Raw genomic sequence first — 19,744 nt, 5'->3', positions numbered from 1 at the left:
AATACAAAGCAACAAAATAACATTCAAATGTGTTATAACTTACTCTAAAATAGCATCTAGAGCTAAACTTTCTTCTTTTCGCAAATATTTCAAGAGTATTTCAATGAGTTCATTCTAAGAAATAAATATAAACATATATTTATAATTATAAATGAAAAAATAGAGCAGAAGAAATTTTGAATAAATGAAGGGCTCAGGCATAAATAGTGGGAACTAGCATTTTTAACAAACAAAGATATAGCTTGCGAAAAGTTTGAGAAATTACTGTAGCTAGTATTTTGATTTTAAAAACAAAGTGGGTACATAAATTAAGTGCTTTGTGTTTCAAGAATATTTGATTAAATTTTTGCAAGTATATATATATATATATATATATATATATATATATATATATATATATATATATATATATATATATATATATGTTACAAAATGCAAACAATAAACAAACAAGGGACTTACAAAATTAAACAAATAAGAATACTAAAACTAATAATAAGACTAAGTTGATGAAGCCAGAAATCTTATGTGTTTATTGTTTGCATTTTGTAAAATTTACCTGGCTGTTTGTTTGGCTGCTTTGCGCAACATTGGGCTTGTGGGTTACTCAATTTCTTTTATTCTTTTCTAATTTTCTTTTATTTTGTTTCAGTTGTATTTCATGTATTTCTGCTTTAGCCCTGGCTATTGGGCGGTAATTTACTGAATGTATATATATATATATATATATATATATATATATATATATATATATATATTAAATTTAAAATAAGCCACTTTTTACAAAAAAAAAAAAAAAAAACTATGTAGAAATTATTGTTTACTTCAAAAAATTCTTTTACTAAGCAAAACAATAACAAAGAACTTTTAAACTAAAGAATATTAAGTAATGTTTACTTAGAATGTAGCTTTGTATAAAAGGGTGATATACAGAAGGAATCCATCTTAAACAAGAGAGGATGTTTTCAGTAAATTACCGCCCAGTTATTGGAGGATAATATACTGAAATCACCATGCCTCAGGGTTGCCATGTTTTTGCCGGGAGCGGAAAAAACCATGGAAAAAACCACGGTTTTTACCGCCCGGCAAAAATAGGTTTTTGCCAGTTTTTGCCAAAGTGGCAAAAATAGATTTTGTGTTAACAACTTATGGACAGTTTTTTTCCCCTTTTATATAAAAGTAAAAGCATGAAAAGATTTTGATAAAATTTAAATTTAATTATCTTTATAGTTAAAAAAAAATTTAAGGTTTAACTTACTTTTAAAGTTATGGAGCATTTTTACTTTTGAATTTTTAAACATTAACGTAAAATTTCAGTTTGTAACATCTAAGACAAATAATTAACTTACAATAAAAATGCAATTAGCTTATTTATTATAGCATTTTTTACAGAATACTAAATATCTATATAAAGTATACTTAATCAAGATGTAACTAATTAAAAAGCAAAATACACATTTCTTTAGATTGAAATATCACTTAAATCATCATTAGTCTATACCATCTTCATAATCACTTTCTTCCTCATACCAAAGAATTCATGTGAGTTATCACACTAAACAACACATTGGCATTGAACCCACAAGGGTAACTTCTTACTGATAATTGATAAAAGGCTTTGCCATTTTCTGTAGAGTGAGCTAGTATTACTAAAAAGTAGAGTGAATATAGAATGCACATATTGATCAGCTTTTTTTTTCTTCTTTTTAAATTCTTCTCTTGGCTATCTATTTTCCCAGTAAGTGAGAAAAAATGCATTATATCTTTAGTGAGGAAAAGTTAATATTTTTCTATATTCAAGTAAATATTCCGTTATTAATTAAATAGCTTAAAAATTTTAGTGGGATCAAAAAAAGTGATTAATTAAATATATGTATAATATATATATATAATTAGAATTCAATTTTTTTTATTAATTTACTAAGCTTAAGTAAACATTCTTTGTTTTAGCATTGAAGGAATTGGCTCATTCTGAAAAAAATTGTTTTAGCAAACATTAAAAATCTTAAGTTTTGCAATCCCAACATTTGTTTTTTATTTATTTTTTACCTTATAAATTAGAAGTAACATGGAGAGACATAACTAAAATATTAAAGTGCATTATTTATGTTATATTGTCAGTATTTCTTGATTAACAATATAATGCTACTTTATTTGCAATTAGGTTTTTGCCATTTTTTCCATTTTTGCCGGTTTTTTCCATTTTTGCCGTGGTTTTTTCCACTGTCCCGGCAAAAAACAGAACCCTGCCATGCCTTGCCTTCAATATTCGCGTTGTACCGAACCATTGCTTCAGTCACTCGTCTGGTCGGTGCTAATTCAGTATTAGCTACCAGTTTGTTCGGCACTCTTGGCTTCCTTAAGAGGTTTTCCACCTCCAGCTCAGTTGCTTCCTAAATCGGGCTGATGAGTGCTAATAAGCCTGAAACTGCAATCCTCAGCAGGAATTGACTGAGCTGGCGGTGTATTACATGAAGAGAGGATGTGTTCAAGTTTTCCCTGATCAATTGGTAGCTTTGGAACTGTACTTCTTTTCCAAATCTTGAACGAGAAGATCTTTGAGGTTCATTGGTCTTCCTCTTTTTGTAAGAGAAACAGAAGTAAATAAGCCTGAATATGTATTTGATATCTCTATTTTATGGAGGTCTTCTGAAGACAACCGCATCTTTAGGATGTTCCTTACACCATTTTCTTAAGATGCTTTTGGTTGCTGAAAATGTTGTTTTATACTAAACACCTTCAAAAAATTATTATGATTCATTCCGTAAACAACGAATAATGTTTTCTTTTGAGCAGATCTGAGAACATTTTCCCATTCATCGGGAGTATAAATATACTGGAAATGGGCCAAGTCACACTGATACTAAAGAACAATTTTTGTTTTGGCTCCCACAATTGTCTGAAATGGCAATCAACTTTGCAGCTTTGACATTATGTTTCGAAAAAGTCTCCAATAGACAGCTTCCTATTTCATCAACCCCCTTTCAGCTGTTGATTTGTCCCACGTGTAAAAATATCCTTGTGAAGGATGCAGGCGATGGACGCTGAAGTTGTAACAAAACATTTTCTTTTTGTAGAACGTTGGTCCGGTTGAAAGCTTCGGTGTTGGCAAAGCTTGTTGAAGTTACACCTTCTATGTTTCATTTATATGGAACATATTATGACAACTTATCAGCTGGACTCTAAGTGCATGTAAAAAATGGTATGTGAATACACATAACATTGTTTACATCCAGTCATACTCTTAAGGCATAGGTACATAGAAAATAGTATCTGAATTACACATAACATTGTTTACATGCTGCATAGAAATATTAAAATACCTAAAATAATAATCATTCCTACCTTAACTTTAGATCCATCATCACTAGGGATGTATTCTCTTAATCGGAATCAAAATCACTTTCCAGGGTTCGCGTTTACGCGCTATAGCGGGTTTTTTACGCAAATTCGCGGGAAAGGGAGGCAATTTCCGCAAAAATTCGGGTCCTAGGGACCCAGAACACCCTAAAGATAAAAACCAGAAAAAAATCGTGGAAAATGCTGAAGATCTATCTGTGAATGCTTTTAAGCTTCAATAACCAGGAGAATCAACAGAAAAGGATTAAAATGACCCTTTCTCTTTATCAGCTATTCAAACACACCCCTATTGTTGACCAGTCAATAGAATTTTAGTGATAAGACTGGAGCTTACAGTGACCTCCTGGGCAGAGCTCAAGGAGCAAAATATTGCCTGTTCATAAATAGCCCATTGTACTGTATTCTAAGAATATGTTCTCCCTCAACTTTTACCTTGGGGAAATTCCTAAAAACAACAACAAAGATCAAAAGTAACAGTGGTTTCAATGCAATCTTCAGGATTAATACAGGACAACTAAGTAGTAAAAGCTTATCTATTTTGCATTCATGTAACCAGAATTACTTTTAAAAATCATTATCTTGCATCCTCAATAAAAAGAGGGGTGAAAAAAAATGGCGAACATTTTCCCGATCGCGCAAAACACAAAGTTCTGAACTTCCACATTTTTCTTGTTAAATTGCTTATGAATATGCATTTTATACAAAAGCACTTTAACCTAGCTCACTTTCTAGTAATTCACCTATTTCTGATGGGCTATTTTTATTTGGACTTGCAAAAGTCACGTATTAATCGATCGCGCCATTTTGAAAATGGCGAGATTTTAAAAATAGCACGAAAGCCAACACAGATATTTTTAAAGGGTCAAATGAAGTCAAATTTTCTAATTTAAGATTGCAAATGAGCAATTTTCATACTCATGTGAGAAAATGTTTCGTTTTTGCGATCGCGATTTTTTTCGTTGGGTTAATTCGCTTGCGATTTTTTTCTATTTCTATGAAATCGCCAATGATAATTCATGGATTGGGGGGGGGGGGGGCTGTTTGCTTTTTTTCACCTAGAAAAATGTTTATGAAAGCAAAGGTTAAGGGAGTGCTTTCTGCTTGATCAATCAAAGGCATTTGTTTTTTATTTCATGGCAAAATCCAACTTTAAAGTAAATTTTGAGTTTACCTCACTGTAACTAACTAAATAGTTTCTCAAATAACTAAGTCTTGCAAGTGTATTATTTAAAAATATGATAATCACAGAAAAAAGGGCAAAATTAACCAATTTAGTTTATTTCATACCTTTTTAAATAACTATGTGGATAGTTTCTTTTCCCTAAGTATAAATAGTTGTATATTATTCAATTATATGCTAAGATTTTCTGTTTAAAATTTAAGGGACGCATTTTTTCTACGAAAGGACCCAAATCTATTTCATTAATGGGTCCCTGGGAACCCAAGTTACGGATAGTTGAGCGCGAACACTGCTTTCACTATATTTAGCCGAAATTTCACACCTATTATTGCCACCAGAAGTGCCGGCCACATGTTCACTTTCCACCATTTTTATCACTTACCACTATCTACATGAATGCAATGCTACACTGCAGAAATCGGTTATTACTTTGTGCCGCCATTTATGAGGGAAACATCAAAACTGTATAAGATTTCAGTTTATATGACCGCATACCATTGTTTTCACCAAATAACTCAATTTGTACAATTTTGTTAGATACCACTATTTATGTCCAAGCCCTTCAAATGTTAATTAACAATATTTGTATACATATTTACCTGTCTAAAAACAATTTGTGACAAGTTTCTAATCTCAGATCCAATTTCTTTTTGAAGCTCAGCTATAAAAAGCAAAATTATTTAAATAAAACCAAAAACAATGAAATATAGAACACAAGTAAAAATATTTCAAATAACTATAGATAATTTTACTTCATTACATATAATACAGTTTCTTCGTAGTGGTACAATAAAATTAACAATTAACAAAGTTAACTGTCATATTTGTTTTTGATGTGTATGTTCAACAATAAATATGTCAGGAATGTAGATCCAATGGTATTTACTAGAGCAATTTTGTGATAGATTTTTATTATAATGCTAAAAGCATTTATTATTATACCTTAGTAAATGATGTTTAAAATTTTAATAACACTTTCATAACGATGAAACTTAGAATAGAGCAGCTAAGTTGTTATAATAATTGTTATTATTTTCATATCTATTGCTGTTTAACAACAAAATTTATATTTTGAAACATACATATAATATATATATATATAAATATATATATATATATATATATATATAATTAAGCAAACAAAATTTCAAATATTAAACAAATTATATAAAATTAATGATGATAAAAAGGAAAATTGCAAACAGCTATTAAATAGGAAAAGATAAAGTATGAATCCAGAGCTCATCAGCCGTGGAGGATTCATTAATTGTGGTCAACAGACCAAAAAACTCTGGATTCATACTTTATCTTTTCCTATTTAATAGCTGTTTGCAATTTTCCTTTTTATCATCATTAATTTTATATAATTTGTTTAATATTTGAAATTTTGTTTGCTTAATTTTGTATTTACTTGGCTTTTTAGTTTTGCTGCGTTGCGCATCTATGGGCTTTTGGTGTGGTCTTTTCAATATTTTTCACTTTTATTATTATTATTATTATAATATATATATATATATATATATATATATATATATATATATATATATATAATACAAGCATGAGCAAAAATCAATGCATGAACATGCATAGTAAAAAAGTGAAAAATAAATTGCTTCCATTAAAAACCTCAAAACCAAAAAAAAAAAATAAAAAACTTTTATTGTGATTTTGAAAAGAAAAAACAAAGTTAAAATTTTAAATAAACTTAAAAAAAAACAACAAGTACTTAACTTTTGTGGGAGCTCATAGAGCTTAGCTCCTTTATTTCAATCTATTTTTGAGTGAAGTTTTAAAATATTTGATGGATTTCAAGCTATTTACAAACCACAATAAGTTTTATCAACTACAGAGATTTCACATCTCATTTGTTACAAATTATAAATTTAAGCCTTGAAACCAACAATTCTCTTCAAGTAGCAATCAAAATATCACATAATATTTAAAAAAAAATTACTTACTGTAATCTTGAGAGTAATTGAGATCAACCCATTTCTCAATTGCTTCTAGGAAAAATGTATTTTGCTCTTCAGGGCAGGATGAAGTTTTCCGTATTTGGTGAATAACATCTATGTTAATTTTGCTGATTCGCTCAGCAAAGGTCAAAAACTGAATATGAAAAATTTTAGTTAAATACAAGCAATATACAGACTAATAAGGGTACAGAAATTAATTTTAACTATAACCTTAGAATCTTGTTAATTTTAAACTAATTACATACATGGCAATAGTGATTTTTTAAAAGCAGATGTAGTATAAATACTACTGTTAAATATATACAGATAATTTTTATTTATGGACACTTGAAAACGTGAACATTTTTTCGTTTTTAGTCCAACACTTTTAAACAGATGCTATAGAAGTAAATAATAACACATTCAGCTATAATTTTACATGGTCTAACTGTGTAATAAAGACACAAAAATTAATTTTAACTATAACCTTAGAATCTTGTTAATTTTAAACTAATTACATACATGGCAATAGTGATTTTTTAAAAGCAGATGTAGTATAAATACTACTGTTAAATATATTCAGATAATTTTTATTTATGGACACTTGAAAACGTGAACATTTTTTCGTTTTTAGTCCAACACTTTTAAACAGATGCTATAGAAGTAAATAATAACACATTCAGCTATAATTTTACATGGTCTAACTGTGTAATTAAGACTAAATAATTCCAGTAAACGTCTGACTACGCAAAAAGTACGGGAATCGTCATATTCGAGAATTTTCCTGATAATTGTGAATTAATGCTCATTAAAAAAAAAAAAAAATTATAATATGGCTACAGCACAGAATTTTATTGAAATTTTTTCAAAATAAAATTGATAAATAACAAAAGTCATAATAGGAAAATTGAAATCGTTTACAAAAATCGTATCGCAGAATTCAACCCTTTTTGTGCAAAAGAATAATAATCGAACATTTTTTAACAAAAATGTTCATTGAATTTCAATTTCCTTATTTTTACAAAATTTATATATTAAAAATTAATGGCAAAATGTTCCCAATTTTTTCTGAAAGTAGGGGCTCCACTTATACGCAGGTTTTTCGATTTTTTCCTGATTTTCCTCCTAAAACTAGGGAGGTGGACTTATACGCGAAAATTGACTAATTTGCCAGTATATACAGTATTAATTTTAGGTTTATTTTAGGTTTTAACAAGAATAGCCATGCGCAATAACTTTCTATAAAAAAAATTACACAACACAAAAAAAAAAAAAAAAAAAATTACTGATGTAACACTGCAGTTTAAAATGGTAGCAAAGGATAGAAATGCTTCAACATTAAAGTATGCATAGGAAGCAGGATCACTAAGAATATTTCTTCCTTTATGGGCTCATACAATAGGGCCGTTTCCATGGACACTTTCGACCCCGGAAAAAACCGCTTTTCACCGCATTCCGGTTATTTGCAGGGAAAATGTGGATTTTTTTCTCCTCCTGCTAGCTTCTGGAGTGAAAGCGGTGTTTTTACCCAGAATGCATCACGCGAAACAAGTTCGTCTACTAGCCGCTAAGGATGCTGGGTAAAAAACGCTTTCTCTGGTAAAATGGGAGAACCTCTTTTTACATGGAAACGGGAAATTTTTCAATCTTTTTTTTGCAAAGCCAAAGTGGGGATTTACGGGTTGAAAAGTAAGTTGTGAACACGGCTACTGACCCTTCTATTAAGAGGGTCAATTACCTCCCTTCCTGCATTTGAAAAATTTGGAAGCCTAGTGGCTTAGTAGTAGCATGGACCTGGGTTCAACTCCCAGGTTGGGCATGATTTACTCAGTCTTTCATCCCTCTAGTGGGTCAATAAAAATACCACCAAGTTTGCTTGGGAACTAAACCCTGGGGATTCTGCGTTTGGCTGATCACCTAACCCAAGCAATGCGCCTTGCAACACAAATCCCCCAGTCGCAAAAACTGAGATGGGTACAGTACACCATGACCCCCAAGGGCTGTTCCATAAGTGAGTTTTACTTTTATATAGCTTCATTTCTTTTCCTCTGGATAAATTCAAAATACCATGCTTGTTCTTACATATATTCATAGTTCAAGAAGAATTTAGCTGCCCGGTAGCAGAATTTATTTAGCCGTCTGCAAGGCAAATTAAAATAAAAAAATTGTCTGCAAAATGAACTAACGTAAAATCTGAATCAGCACCCAGAAATGTGCATTAGATCCCAGGAAATGCGTACTATTCTTTATTAAGCTGGGAGTCTTCGTTTACCCTTGATTTTTCAGTGTTTTCTTCTAACCCCAACTAAGAAATAATCTGCAGAGTTTTGCAAGAATCTACGACGCACTGTAGCGCTGCTACATATATCGGGTTTAACAGTAAAACATAATAGCATTTTTATCTAATTTTCGTAAAAAATAATCCACAAGAGGGTATAGTAAAAGATAAATAGCATAAGTTCAATCAGCAAGTTGGCTTATAAAGCATTCATAAAGTGAAAACTGAGAATTTTCAAGTAATTCTACGAAATCATTTCTAAATGAATCAAAAAACAATCTACTCACATGAAATGTGTTCTGGTGTTTGTGTGAAACTGGTTTATCTTTCATTTTTTTGATCGTTCTTTAAAACAAATGTGCACGTTTCAAATTTAAAGATAGTATTTTAATACATTTTTTGCTTTCGCGCACGTGTAGTTCCTTCTACATTACATTAGGTCCAATTGCGCGAAACACAATGAGAGATTTAGGTGGCGGGCCCCTCCTCTTATCCTATTTTGATTTTCGCTTGCAAGAGAAGAAATACGATAAGATGACGATTCGAAACTCCAACAAACTATAGGAGGCACTGCAGTCACTGTCTAATGGCCGACATAAAAACTAAAATAAACGCATGTGGTAACGAAGAAAATGCTAAAAGTGTTGTGATTTTTGTTCGTATGTATGATATTTTTCGCTTTATTCTTTTTAAATTAATTTTCAAAGTCTTGTGGATATTCTGGCCCACGTAGAAAGAAATGAGAATTCAAGAAGCATTACTAAACGTCAAAGATTAATGCAAACTACGTAGTTCGTAGGGCCGTGGTAGCTTCGATCCTTGCTGGTCGAAGACCCACCGTCGTCATTAAAGGGGACTGGGCGACGTTAAATATGCTCGTGGTCTCAATGTCCTCCAAGTGAAACGATACCTCTGGGGGTGCTAGCACCAGGTAGCTATTAGCTCTTGCACTAGTTCTAAATTCTCATTAACTGCTCGATCCGGTGATGGTGCTGCCATCTATCGGTATAAAAAAATAATGGAGGCAAGGCACTTAGTATGCAGTCCTCGACATAAATGCAGTTGAAGTCAGTTGTGACTCTGAATCGAATCGAATCGTAGTTCGTAGTTCTAAGCAGCTATTTCCACGATTTTGAGTTCGATATTTATCAATTCTTGATAAAACTAAATAATAATTGTGGCCTGACAAGAACAACAATTAATGCTAGAAAATTCAATGTGACATTACAAATTATTATCGAAAGAAGATGATACTTCTTTGCCTTGCTTGGCTAGCGTTTATTGTTTTATATTTGTAGCTGAGTTATTTCTCTCGAATTCCCGAATCGGTTAATTTAAAATTTTTCTGTTTCGATTTTTCTAATTTCTGAGTTACGATTTAATTATGTCAAGTTATGCAAATCATCTACAAAATTCTTACGGATATATGCTGGTAGTTTTCTTTTCAGTTGATTGACCATTATTTCTTTTTACTTATCGAATTCTGTAATCTTACTACCATTTTATTCCACTCAAGATAAAAATTAAAAATGGTTTAACTAGAAACGCGAAATCTCGCCAAGACTACTTTGCTCGCACAATACTAAAACTATAACCCTAAACAAATTTGGCGAAACCTTTCAGCTGAGAATAAAAGGAATAAAGTAAATTCTTTCTCGGTGAAACATTTTTCATTTTGTTCTACGATATTATATTCAAGAAAATATTTTGCATACCGTCCATTCCAACTAAATGCTGCTGTAAAAGATGGTTAGTTAAATTAATTTAAGATAAAAAAAACTCATATTCTTACAAATTCATACAAAACAATAAAAAATTTTACCTTGTATAACGTTATCCAAGTTTATTAATCCAGTTTTCGCTTTCACCATTTTCAATCAACTCATATTTTAGAAGGAAATAAGGAAAACTAACATTATTTTGAGAAGCTCGTGAATACTACTAAGGGACGAATTAATTTCTGTAGCTGAAAGCAAACTAAAACTCATCGATTGCGTTAATAAATACTCAGAACAAACTGCCTGTGTTTACGACAACAGACACATATGGAACGCAACGTGGCAAAGTTTTAGTTTCATTTGCAGTTTTGTAAATCACCGCAAGGTAGCGTATTCGAGCGCTGGAGTTCCGAATAGCTCTTGTATTTGTGGAAACTATATTTTTTCACAGTTAATCTTCCAGATAAAACTGAAAAAGGAATCTTTAAAAAATCGCAGTAAAAATTGTATTTTGAATTATTCAAACGATTATTTTGAAAATGCAACTGCAAGAAAGAAAATTATAAAAATACAAAATACGGCCTACAAAAATACTTTATCGTGCTTTAAATCTCCATTTAGTTATATCAGTAGCAGCCGCCTGCGGCGACTAGCTGGTTCGCCTTTATACGCCAAGGTTGCCGCCTTCGGCGGCTGGTTGAATAAATTTGGCGATGGTATAAATCAATCTATAACTCTCTGTATCAATATTATCATTCGCCTTTTTATGCCAAGATTGCCGCTTCGGCGGCTATTAAATAAAATTGGCGGCGGTTTTAAAACACTCTATATCTGTGTATATCAATATTATTTTGAGTAAAATATATTTTTAGATCTATCTCTAGTTTTCAAACTGTGCGCTTTATTCTTTTAATTAAATAGCTCAAAAAAGCTCTCTTCTTGTTCCCCGTAGTGTGCAGAAAGTGGCGCTTGCCAAAAAAAAAAAAAAAAAAAAAGAAGAAGAAGAAACCTTACTTAAAATAGATACAGCGAAACATCCAATCAAAATCCAGACATGACGTCACAGACGGAGGAAAGCTTTTTTTCCGCCCGTTCGGAACGACGGGAGAAGATAAAACGTGTCACTTTGAATTCGGAACTCCAGCGCTCGAATACGCTACCTTGCGGTGATTTACAAAACTGCAAATGAAACTAAAACATTGCCACGTTGCGTTCCACGTGTGTCTGTTGACGTAAACACAGGCAGTTTGTTCTGAGTATTTATTAACGCAATCGATGAGTCTTAGTTTGCTTTCAGCTACAGAAATTAATTCGTCCCTTAGTAGTATTCTCGAGCTTCTCAAAATAATGTTAGTTTTCATTATTTCCTTAATAATTGGTGAAAGCGAAAATTCTGGATTAACAAACTTGGATAACGTTATACAAGGTAAAAATTTTTATTGTTTTGTATGAATTTGTAAGAATATGGGGTTTTTTTTAATCTTAAATTAATTAAACTTACCATATTTTACAGCAGCATTTAGTTGGAATGGACAGTATGCAAAATATTTTCTTGAATATATTATCGTAGAACAAAATGAATGACCGAGAAAGAATTTACTTTATTCCTTTTATTCTCAGCTGAAAGGTTTCGCCAAATTTGTTTAGGGTTATAGTTTTAGTATAGTGCGAGCAAAGTAGCCTTGGCGAGATTTCGCGTTTTTAGTTAAACCATTTTTAATTTTTATCATGAGTGGAATAAAATGGTAGTAAGATTACAGAATTCGATAAGTGAAAAGAAATAATGGTCAATCAACTGAAAAGTAAACTACCACCATATATCCGTGAGAATTTTGTTGATGATTTGCATAACATGACACAATTAAATCGTAACTCAGAAATTAGAAAAATCGAAACAGAAAATTTTTAAATTAACCGATTCGGGAATTTGAGAGAAATAACACAGCTACAAATGGAAAACAATAAACGCTAGCCAAGCAAGGCAAAAAAGTATCATCTTCTTTCGATAACAATTTGTAATGTCATATTGAATTTTCTAGCATTAATTGTTATTCTTGTCAGGCCACAATTATTATTTAGTTTTATCAAGAATTGATAAATATCGAATTCATCATCGTGGAAATAGCTGCTTAGAACTACGAACTACGTAGTTTGCATTAATCTTTGACGTTTAGTAATGCTTCTTGAATTCTCATTTCTTTCTACGTGGGCCAGAATATCCACAAGACTTTGAAAATTAATTTAAAAAGAATAAAGCGAAAAAATCATACGTACGAACAAAAATCACAACACTTTTAGCATTTTCTTCGTTACCATGTGCGTTTGTTTTAGTTTTTAAGTCCGCCATTAGACAGTGACTTCAGTGCCCCCTATAGTTCGTTGGAGTTGCGAATTTAAAAAAAAATGTAAAGAAAAAAAATGCTACTGCATATTTTTGGAAAAAAAAAAATTCTGAAGAAGGTGAAATGTTTTGACTACTACATACTAAATGTTCAGAAAGAAATCTCTCATAATTTTTGTGGGATGGGTTTAGAAAAAAATAAATCCAAGAAAAGCAAAAAATAAAGTTTTTTTTTTCAAAATTAAAAAAAAAAAAAAAAAAAAAAACCTATCGCGTATTTTTGAAAACTTTTTTTCCGTAAATGGGAGAAATGTTTCGACTACTGCATACTAAATTTTCAGAAAAAAATATTTCATACTTTTGGCGGGATAGGTTTAGAAAAAAGTTAAACCCGGGAAAAAACGCAAGAAAAGGGTTTTTTTTCCAGAAGTTCATAAAAAAATCAAAAATCGGTCAATCTTCAAAATGTTTTTCTGCCATCATGTTTGAAATTAAACTCCCGACACTATAGTACAAAAAATATTTTCCTGGGGCAATTGGTTGGGGATCTGTGACGAAGTAAACACAAACTAGTATGTTGTGGCCATCACGAAACATTCTTCTATATTTTTCTTTTTTTTTTCTGATCCCTCCAAATGCTTGACGAGGAAGCAATATTCCCAACAAAAACAAAATTGCACATGAAAAAACTTGACGACCATCCCAATGTCTGCATTATTGCAAAAGCAAAGCAAAGAGCGAAAATTGAAAGTTATTTTAAAAGCCTTGCTTGAATTAATTACAAATATTTTATTTGTTAACAAACATAAGATGGCAACAGTTAAAAATTTTAAATCATTAAAATAATATTTCCGATCATTTCCATACAATTAAAATCAGGAGAAATAAGCAGACGATAATCTATTACGATTTATCTTTCTTATTGTTGCACTAATAAAGCTATTTTTATTCGCTAAAAAATAATGATAATAAAAATAAATCAGCACCTCTTGGCGCGATTGGCGCCAAAATTGAACCAAAGCCTGCTTACATATGGATTCACATATATTCGAAATTTCAACCAGAACGTAGCATTACTTTTTGAGATAGGGCACTCACAATGGAAAAAAAGAACGGGCGATTGCGCTACCCCCTTGTTAGCTGTTGACACCAAAATAAAATCAGCTTTCATACCCACTAAGGGCTACTTGCCGATAAATTTTTCTTTCATTCCGTTCATTATTTCTTGAGATACAGCAGTCACAATTGACGACAAAAAACGTTCTATAGCTCAACCCCCGTTTGAGTTATTGACACCATAATTGAATCAGCACCTGTTCCTGTTACTGGCAACATATGGACCAAATTTTGTTTGATTCCGCCAGTTACTTCCTGAGGAATAGCAATCACGCGTAACTCAAAAAACGTCCCATTGCTTCACCCCCCTTGGAGGAATTCGCGCCAAAAACCAATGGGCACAAGTTCACATAGGAGCACATATGTGTACCAAGTTTCGTTCGATTTCATGCGGTAGTTTTTGCTGTAGAGCGGCCACAAAAAACTGGTCACACACAGACGTGACACACATACACACACACACACACACAGACAGACAGACATTTTCCAAAAGTAGTCGAAATGGACTCAGCACACCTCAAAACGTTCGAATCCGTCAAAATTCGAAATTCGAAAATTTGCACGAATCCAATACTTTTTTCTATATATTAGATATAGAAGAAAGTAAAAAGTGCTAAAAATCACTTAAAACATTTAATTAAGAAGATACTTATTAGAAATTTAGAATTTGGGCTTCGAGGTGTACACCTCCGTGGTACGTTCGAATTTTGTGGCAAGTTTCAGAGTTGTAAGTGCTATGGGGTCTTCCAGTCATCGGGTACAAAGAAAGAAACAAAGAAACAAACACCGTCTGCTTTATATACTTATATAGATGCATATCTGAATTTTTGTCCGGATTAAGCGAAGTCCGGTTTAATTGGGTCCGGAGTAATGAGGGTTAACTGTATAACAGATCTCGCCATTGAACAACGCTCCAAACTTGAGTACTGCAGTCTTCTTATAAATTTTTTTTACTTTTTAAATTTTACGAACTTTTTAGCATTCATTGTCGTGATTTAGATATTTTTAATTTGTCATTTTGCAATATTAAGTCTTTATGTTTTAATGTTTTAAATGTATAATTTATTTTAATTGCTATTTTTATATTATTGTTGCCACTGTAACTGGATTCTTTCTGTAGTATGCAATACTTTTAATAAATAAATAAAGAAATAAATAAATAAACAATGTAGGAATTAAGAAAACAAACGGGGGTTTTAAATAAATCCAAAGGTGGTTTTTTCATCTTTCTTTGTCAAGTGTTGGGAATGCACTTAATCCCTTATAACTCACGGCTGCATTCCTGGGGAGTTATCTCACCCTCAGAAGATTTTCCGTGAATCACCGGAAGAGTAAATTACCCTCCGTTGAAGATAAAGTATCTTCCACCTGACAATGTTTGTTCCGTAATGTACCAGTTGTTATGGCAACGACACATACGCAATAGAATGTTGATCCGTCAGTAAATCCTGATGTCTAAACCGACGCAGAAGTTCAAAAGTTGCTTGAAGTAGAATGGAAATGATTGCTAAGAAATAAACGGAAACATTTAACTTGAATTAGAAACTGTTAAAATAAAAGATTTAAGAAATAGTGGTGGGGTGCATTTCTTTTCTAGCTGAAACTTATAATCATCACCAGGGTCGGATTTAGATTTCACAGGGTCCTAAGCTTTTTCAGATGTGGGGCCTTTTTTTGTAGTTCGATCCACTTTGTCGGAGGTAAAGCAGTCTTTTTTTACTTTCATGACGTGTGTCTTTTTCAGTCATACATTATTTTAAACTTCAAATGGCAGAGGACTTCACAAATTGCTAGTGATGACAAAAATAACTAAAAACGAAGAACAGGGGGGGGGGGGGGCTTGACTCATTCTCATACGACTTCTTTCTTGCCAGTACCGCTCAGCCAAGAAATTTTCTGCAGTATTAAATATGTTTTGATAAATATTAAAAAGTAAATGAAGAGGAGATTTTTTTTCCAAAATATTATGTGAAAAGTAACAAAGAATATATTTTAATTACGCATATTTTTTCTCAAGATTTATTGAACAGAAGAATTTTTACATAAAGCAGGTTAAATAATTACCAGTGTGTTGCATAACCTATAGAACTTTATGCTACTAACTGTATGAGATTTAGATTTTTTACACATTATTCTCCACAATATTTTATGAAAATTACCTACGGTATAATTTCAGGCTTTTTTTTTTTTGAGAACTTTTTGAACAGAAAATTTTTAATATACATTAAAAACCCCTTTAGTGCGGACACTAAGGGGCCTCGTTTTAAGCGTTTTTTTTATAAATATTTTTGAACAGAAAAATGTCAATGTGCAGGGTAAATAATTCAGTCTGTCTCCAAACCCACAGAATTTAAAACTACAAACAGTAAAATTAAAACCTTCCTAGATATGTTTGTCTTCAATATTCTCTATAGGGGCACGTGAAGGAAAGTGGGGAACATCAGAATTTTTTAGAGATTATCCTATAACGATACTATAAAATTTATGTCAATGAAATTTTTGAAGCATTTTATACTCATTGCATTCATCTCTACATAGTATAAAATGAAGTACCCAAAAAGCGTATGTGTGTTTGAACTCGCAAAACTCGAGAACTACCCGGCCGATTGCGCTGAAATTTTCACAATTTGTTCCTTTAAGTCCTGAAAAGGTTTGCAGACCAGTTCGAATAAAATTCCGTGAATAGTTCTTTTATAGTTACTCCAATTTACGTCCAATTTTCACATAAATTCACAAATATGGGGATGAAAAATTACTTGCACATATTAATATTACATATCGTTAGAAAGGGTAGAATTCTCCGCATTCTACGCAATTTGTTTCAATGCTCTAACTTTACTACGGCGGGAGTTATTTGCGTTTTTAGCTCGAATTTTTTTAGGCTTAGCTGAAATTTAGGCACTACTTTCTTCATTAAATAAATCAATAAAAAGTGAAGGAATTGTCCCACAGCTATCTTTTAGACGCCATTGGAAAAAGCGACCTTTTTTACTTCAGATCTATCTCGACCTCTGGTCGAAAAAATAAGCTTTTATCTCAAAAGGAAAAAAAGTTACCAGCCTTTTTAAATCAAGTTTAAGAAATCTCGATTCCATTCAAATTGTGAACCATTTTCTTTCTCATTTTCACTTCTTAAACTTATTTTATTTTGCGTTTCCATTGTTACGCATTTTAAACCCATCTTTCTGGATTTAATTGCTTAAAAGCTTAAATTGCTCGAAGTAAAACTGGAATGGATCCAGTAGATGTTGAGGCATTGAAAAATGCGATTAAAGCAGTAAGAAGTAATGATCCTGACAAAAAAAAAAAGACTTTTAGAGAGGCCGAAAAAGTATTCAAAGTGAGCAGGGCAACCATTACTAGGCATTTAAGAAACTTGAATGAAAGTGAGTCCGATAACTTGAATACAACGTAAGTTATGCAGTTAAGCAAGTACAAGAAGTCTGTCGCAAGGTACACGAGCATCATGTACCATGAACCAAATTACATAAAATTTGTGAAAAATATACAAAAATAGAAAAATACTTTTTTATAATCTGAAATAATTTTTTACTTATGCAAGAAGGCTTGAAGTTACGTTTTAATAACTCAAAACCATAAAAATCACCCGTTCTTTTTTTGAAAACCAAAAAGTTTTAGAAGTGGTCCAAGGTATAACAATCTCTCCTATGCAATAAGTTTAAATGGATTATTCGTAAATATTTAACTTGATTACAGTCTCTATAACTGAAATAAAAATATTTGCTGCAATCTCAATATACGTCTCCTAAAAATGAGTAACAGAATATGTTTATTAAAAAAGTGAAAACGGGTATGTACCTCCACTTTACAGTATGGGCACATTTCCCCCCACCTAACGCGACGGTTCCCCTTTTATTACAGCAAGAGTCATTTATTACATACCACAAAAACATGTTGAGATCACGTCAACTCAGAACATTTAACTAGATTCTCTGAACCTGACATAATAAATAAATAAATAAATCTATATCTTAAGAAAAAACTATCTGCCTGACATAAAAACTATCTTTCCTTCATCAAAGAGCATACTTGATTATAGATAGCTAGGTTGAAGGGCTTTTGAATGGTTTATCTTATGCAATTCCTGAAATGATAATCTTACCTACTTATGTCATTCAAACACAAATTACATTGACAATAACCTAATCCTACGAGATAACAGGAACACAAATAATCATTTCCAACAAATATAGACATTAAAACAAGTAACTAAATAACAACAGGTGAATGGCAATAGCCTCTACTAGAAACAGACCTACGCTAAGTAAATATTTACTCCAATCTAAACTAAAATTTCAGCCATTAAGAATTCATAAATGCTAATGGTGTAGCGTAGTGGTAAGACGTTGGCCTTTTACGCCCAAGGCCGCTGATTCAAAGTCGCTGCCAGTAGATGGATTTTCAAAATGTTTAAAATAGTCAGTGTCCATGTGGTACTTTTTTTTCGCACGTCAGCTATGTGATCTAATAAAGATGTTGCCTGTCTGTTTATCTGTTTGGGTTTGATGCTCTCGGCTAAATAAAATTTCTACTGCAATTTCGCTTCGTAAAAAGCCAGGTGTCTCCTTATGGTAGGAAACTGGAAGGCGAAATTCTCAAGCGGTGATGGTCATTCACAGATTGTGCAAGGTTGGCAAAAACCCGGGTTTTTTTAAAAAAAGTCCATGGATCCAGAGTTTTTTGGGTTTTTTTAAATAAAACCCAAAAAATCCAACTAAAGCTGGGTTTTTTTTTAAAAAAGAAATGTCGTTTTTTTTGTCTTTTTTAGGGAAAATGTGGGGTACTTGTAGCATATTGTAGCGTAAATATATGGACAAAGCACAAAAAATAATTTGATTTATCAAGATAATTTGAGTTATTTATTGACCAGTTCAAGATAAAAGTTAAATATATATTTTTTAAATCTTTGAAGTATTTTTTTAATGCCGTTAAGAGTTAAGAAATACTATTAAAGTTCAAAATTCATTTTTTATGTCCATTATCTGTAGTGAAGAACAAATAAAATAGAAGTTTAAATTGTAAAAGTATTTAAATTAATTAATTTTTTAAAAAATTTCTCAGAAAATTTTAAAAAACCCAAAAGTGGGCTAAATAAAGGTTTTTTTAATGGTTTTTTTCAAAGAAAACCATTGGGTCCGACCCAATTGGTTCCAATCCGGCCAACCCTGAGATTGTGTAACTCCTAGAAGGACAACTCCTAACGTGCGTGTAAGAATATGAACTCCTCCTCCCCCCGAGGCCCACGAGTGGATTGCACACGGAGTTGCCGACAATCCCGTTCTTCAAAAAGGACTTTGAAAGTGAGTTTGAATGGAGTCATGAATCTCATGTTTAAATATCCAATTCAAGTGACTATAAGCGTGATACTAAAGCAAACTTTTCAATGAAAGTGGAATTGCAAGCGTGATAATGTTTGCACCCCGTACAGAGGTAGTTCAAACGCATTTTGATCAGCGTGATAACACGCTCCCGATCGTCAGAAAGTTACACTCAGCAGAATAGGTTTGGTTTTTGAACTAACTGTGTTTGAATAAATGTAGCTGAATGAACTTAAGAACTGAAATGTATAGGAAAAAGAAGTACAAAATGAAAAATGAACTGAAAATTTAATCGTTTATAAATTATTGTAAAAAAGGTGCACATGCTATGTTCATTATTTGATTTGCCGATTCCGAGTCACAACTGACTACAACTGTATTTATGTAGAGGACTGCATACTAAGTGCCTTGCCTCCATTATTTTTTATACCGATAGATGGCAGCACCATCATCGGATCGA

The 19,744-nt window shown here is 31.9% G+C and overlaps 1 protein-coding gene across 1 annotated transcript in view; it reads right to left on the bottom strand.

The window, feature by feature from the left end:
- LOC129230564 (small subunit processome component 20 homolog) overlaps nt 1-9,191 on the bottom strand; it is a 141,772-nt gene extending 132,581 nt beyond the window's left edge. Inside the window, exons 1-4 of the mRNA XM_054864969.1 lie at nt 9,058-9,191; nt 6,499-6,646; nt 5,140-5,201; nt 44-114 (exon numbers count right to left, since the gene is read on the bottom strand). Coding sequence (XP_054720944.1) covers nt 44-114; nt 5,140-5,201; nt 6,499-6,646; nt 9,058-9,102 — 326 coding nt within the window. The 5' untranslated portion in view covers nt 9,103-9,191. The remainder of the gene's footprint in view (nt 1-43; nt 115-5,139; nt 5,202-6,498; nt 6,647-9,057) is intronic.
- Nucleotides 9,192-19,744: the final 10,553 nt, after the last annotated feature.

The sequence above is a fragment of the Uloborus diversus genome, chromosome 9 (genome assembly GCF_026930045.1).
Source record: "Uloborus diversus isolate 005 chromosome 9, Udiv.v.3.1, whole genome shotgun sequence".
NCBI classification, from domain to species: Eukaryota; Metazoa; Arthropoda; class Arachnida; order Araneae; family Uloboridae; genus Uloborus; species Uloborus diversus.
Note: the sequence above shows the minus strand (reverse complement) of the source record. Positions and strands in the feature narration are given on the sequence as shown.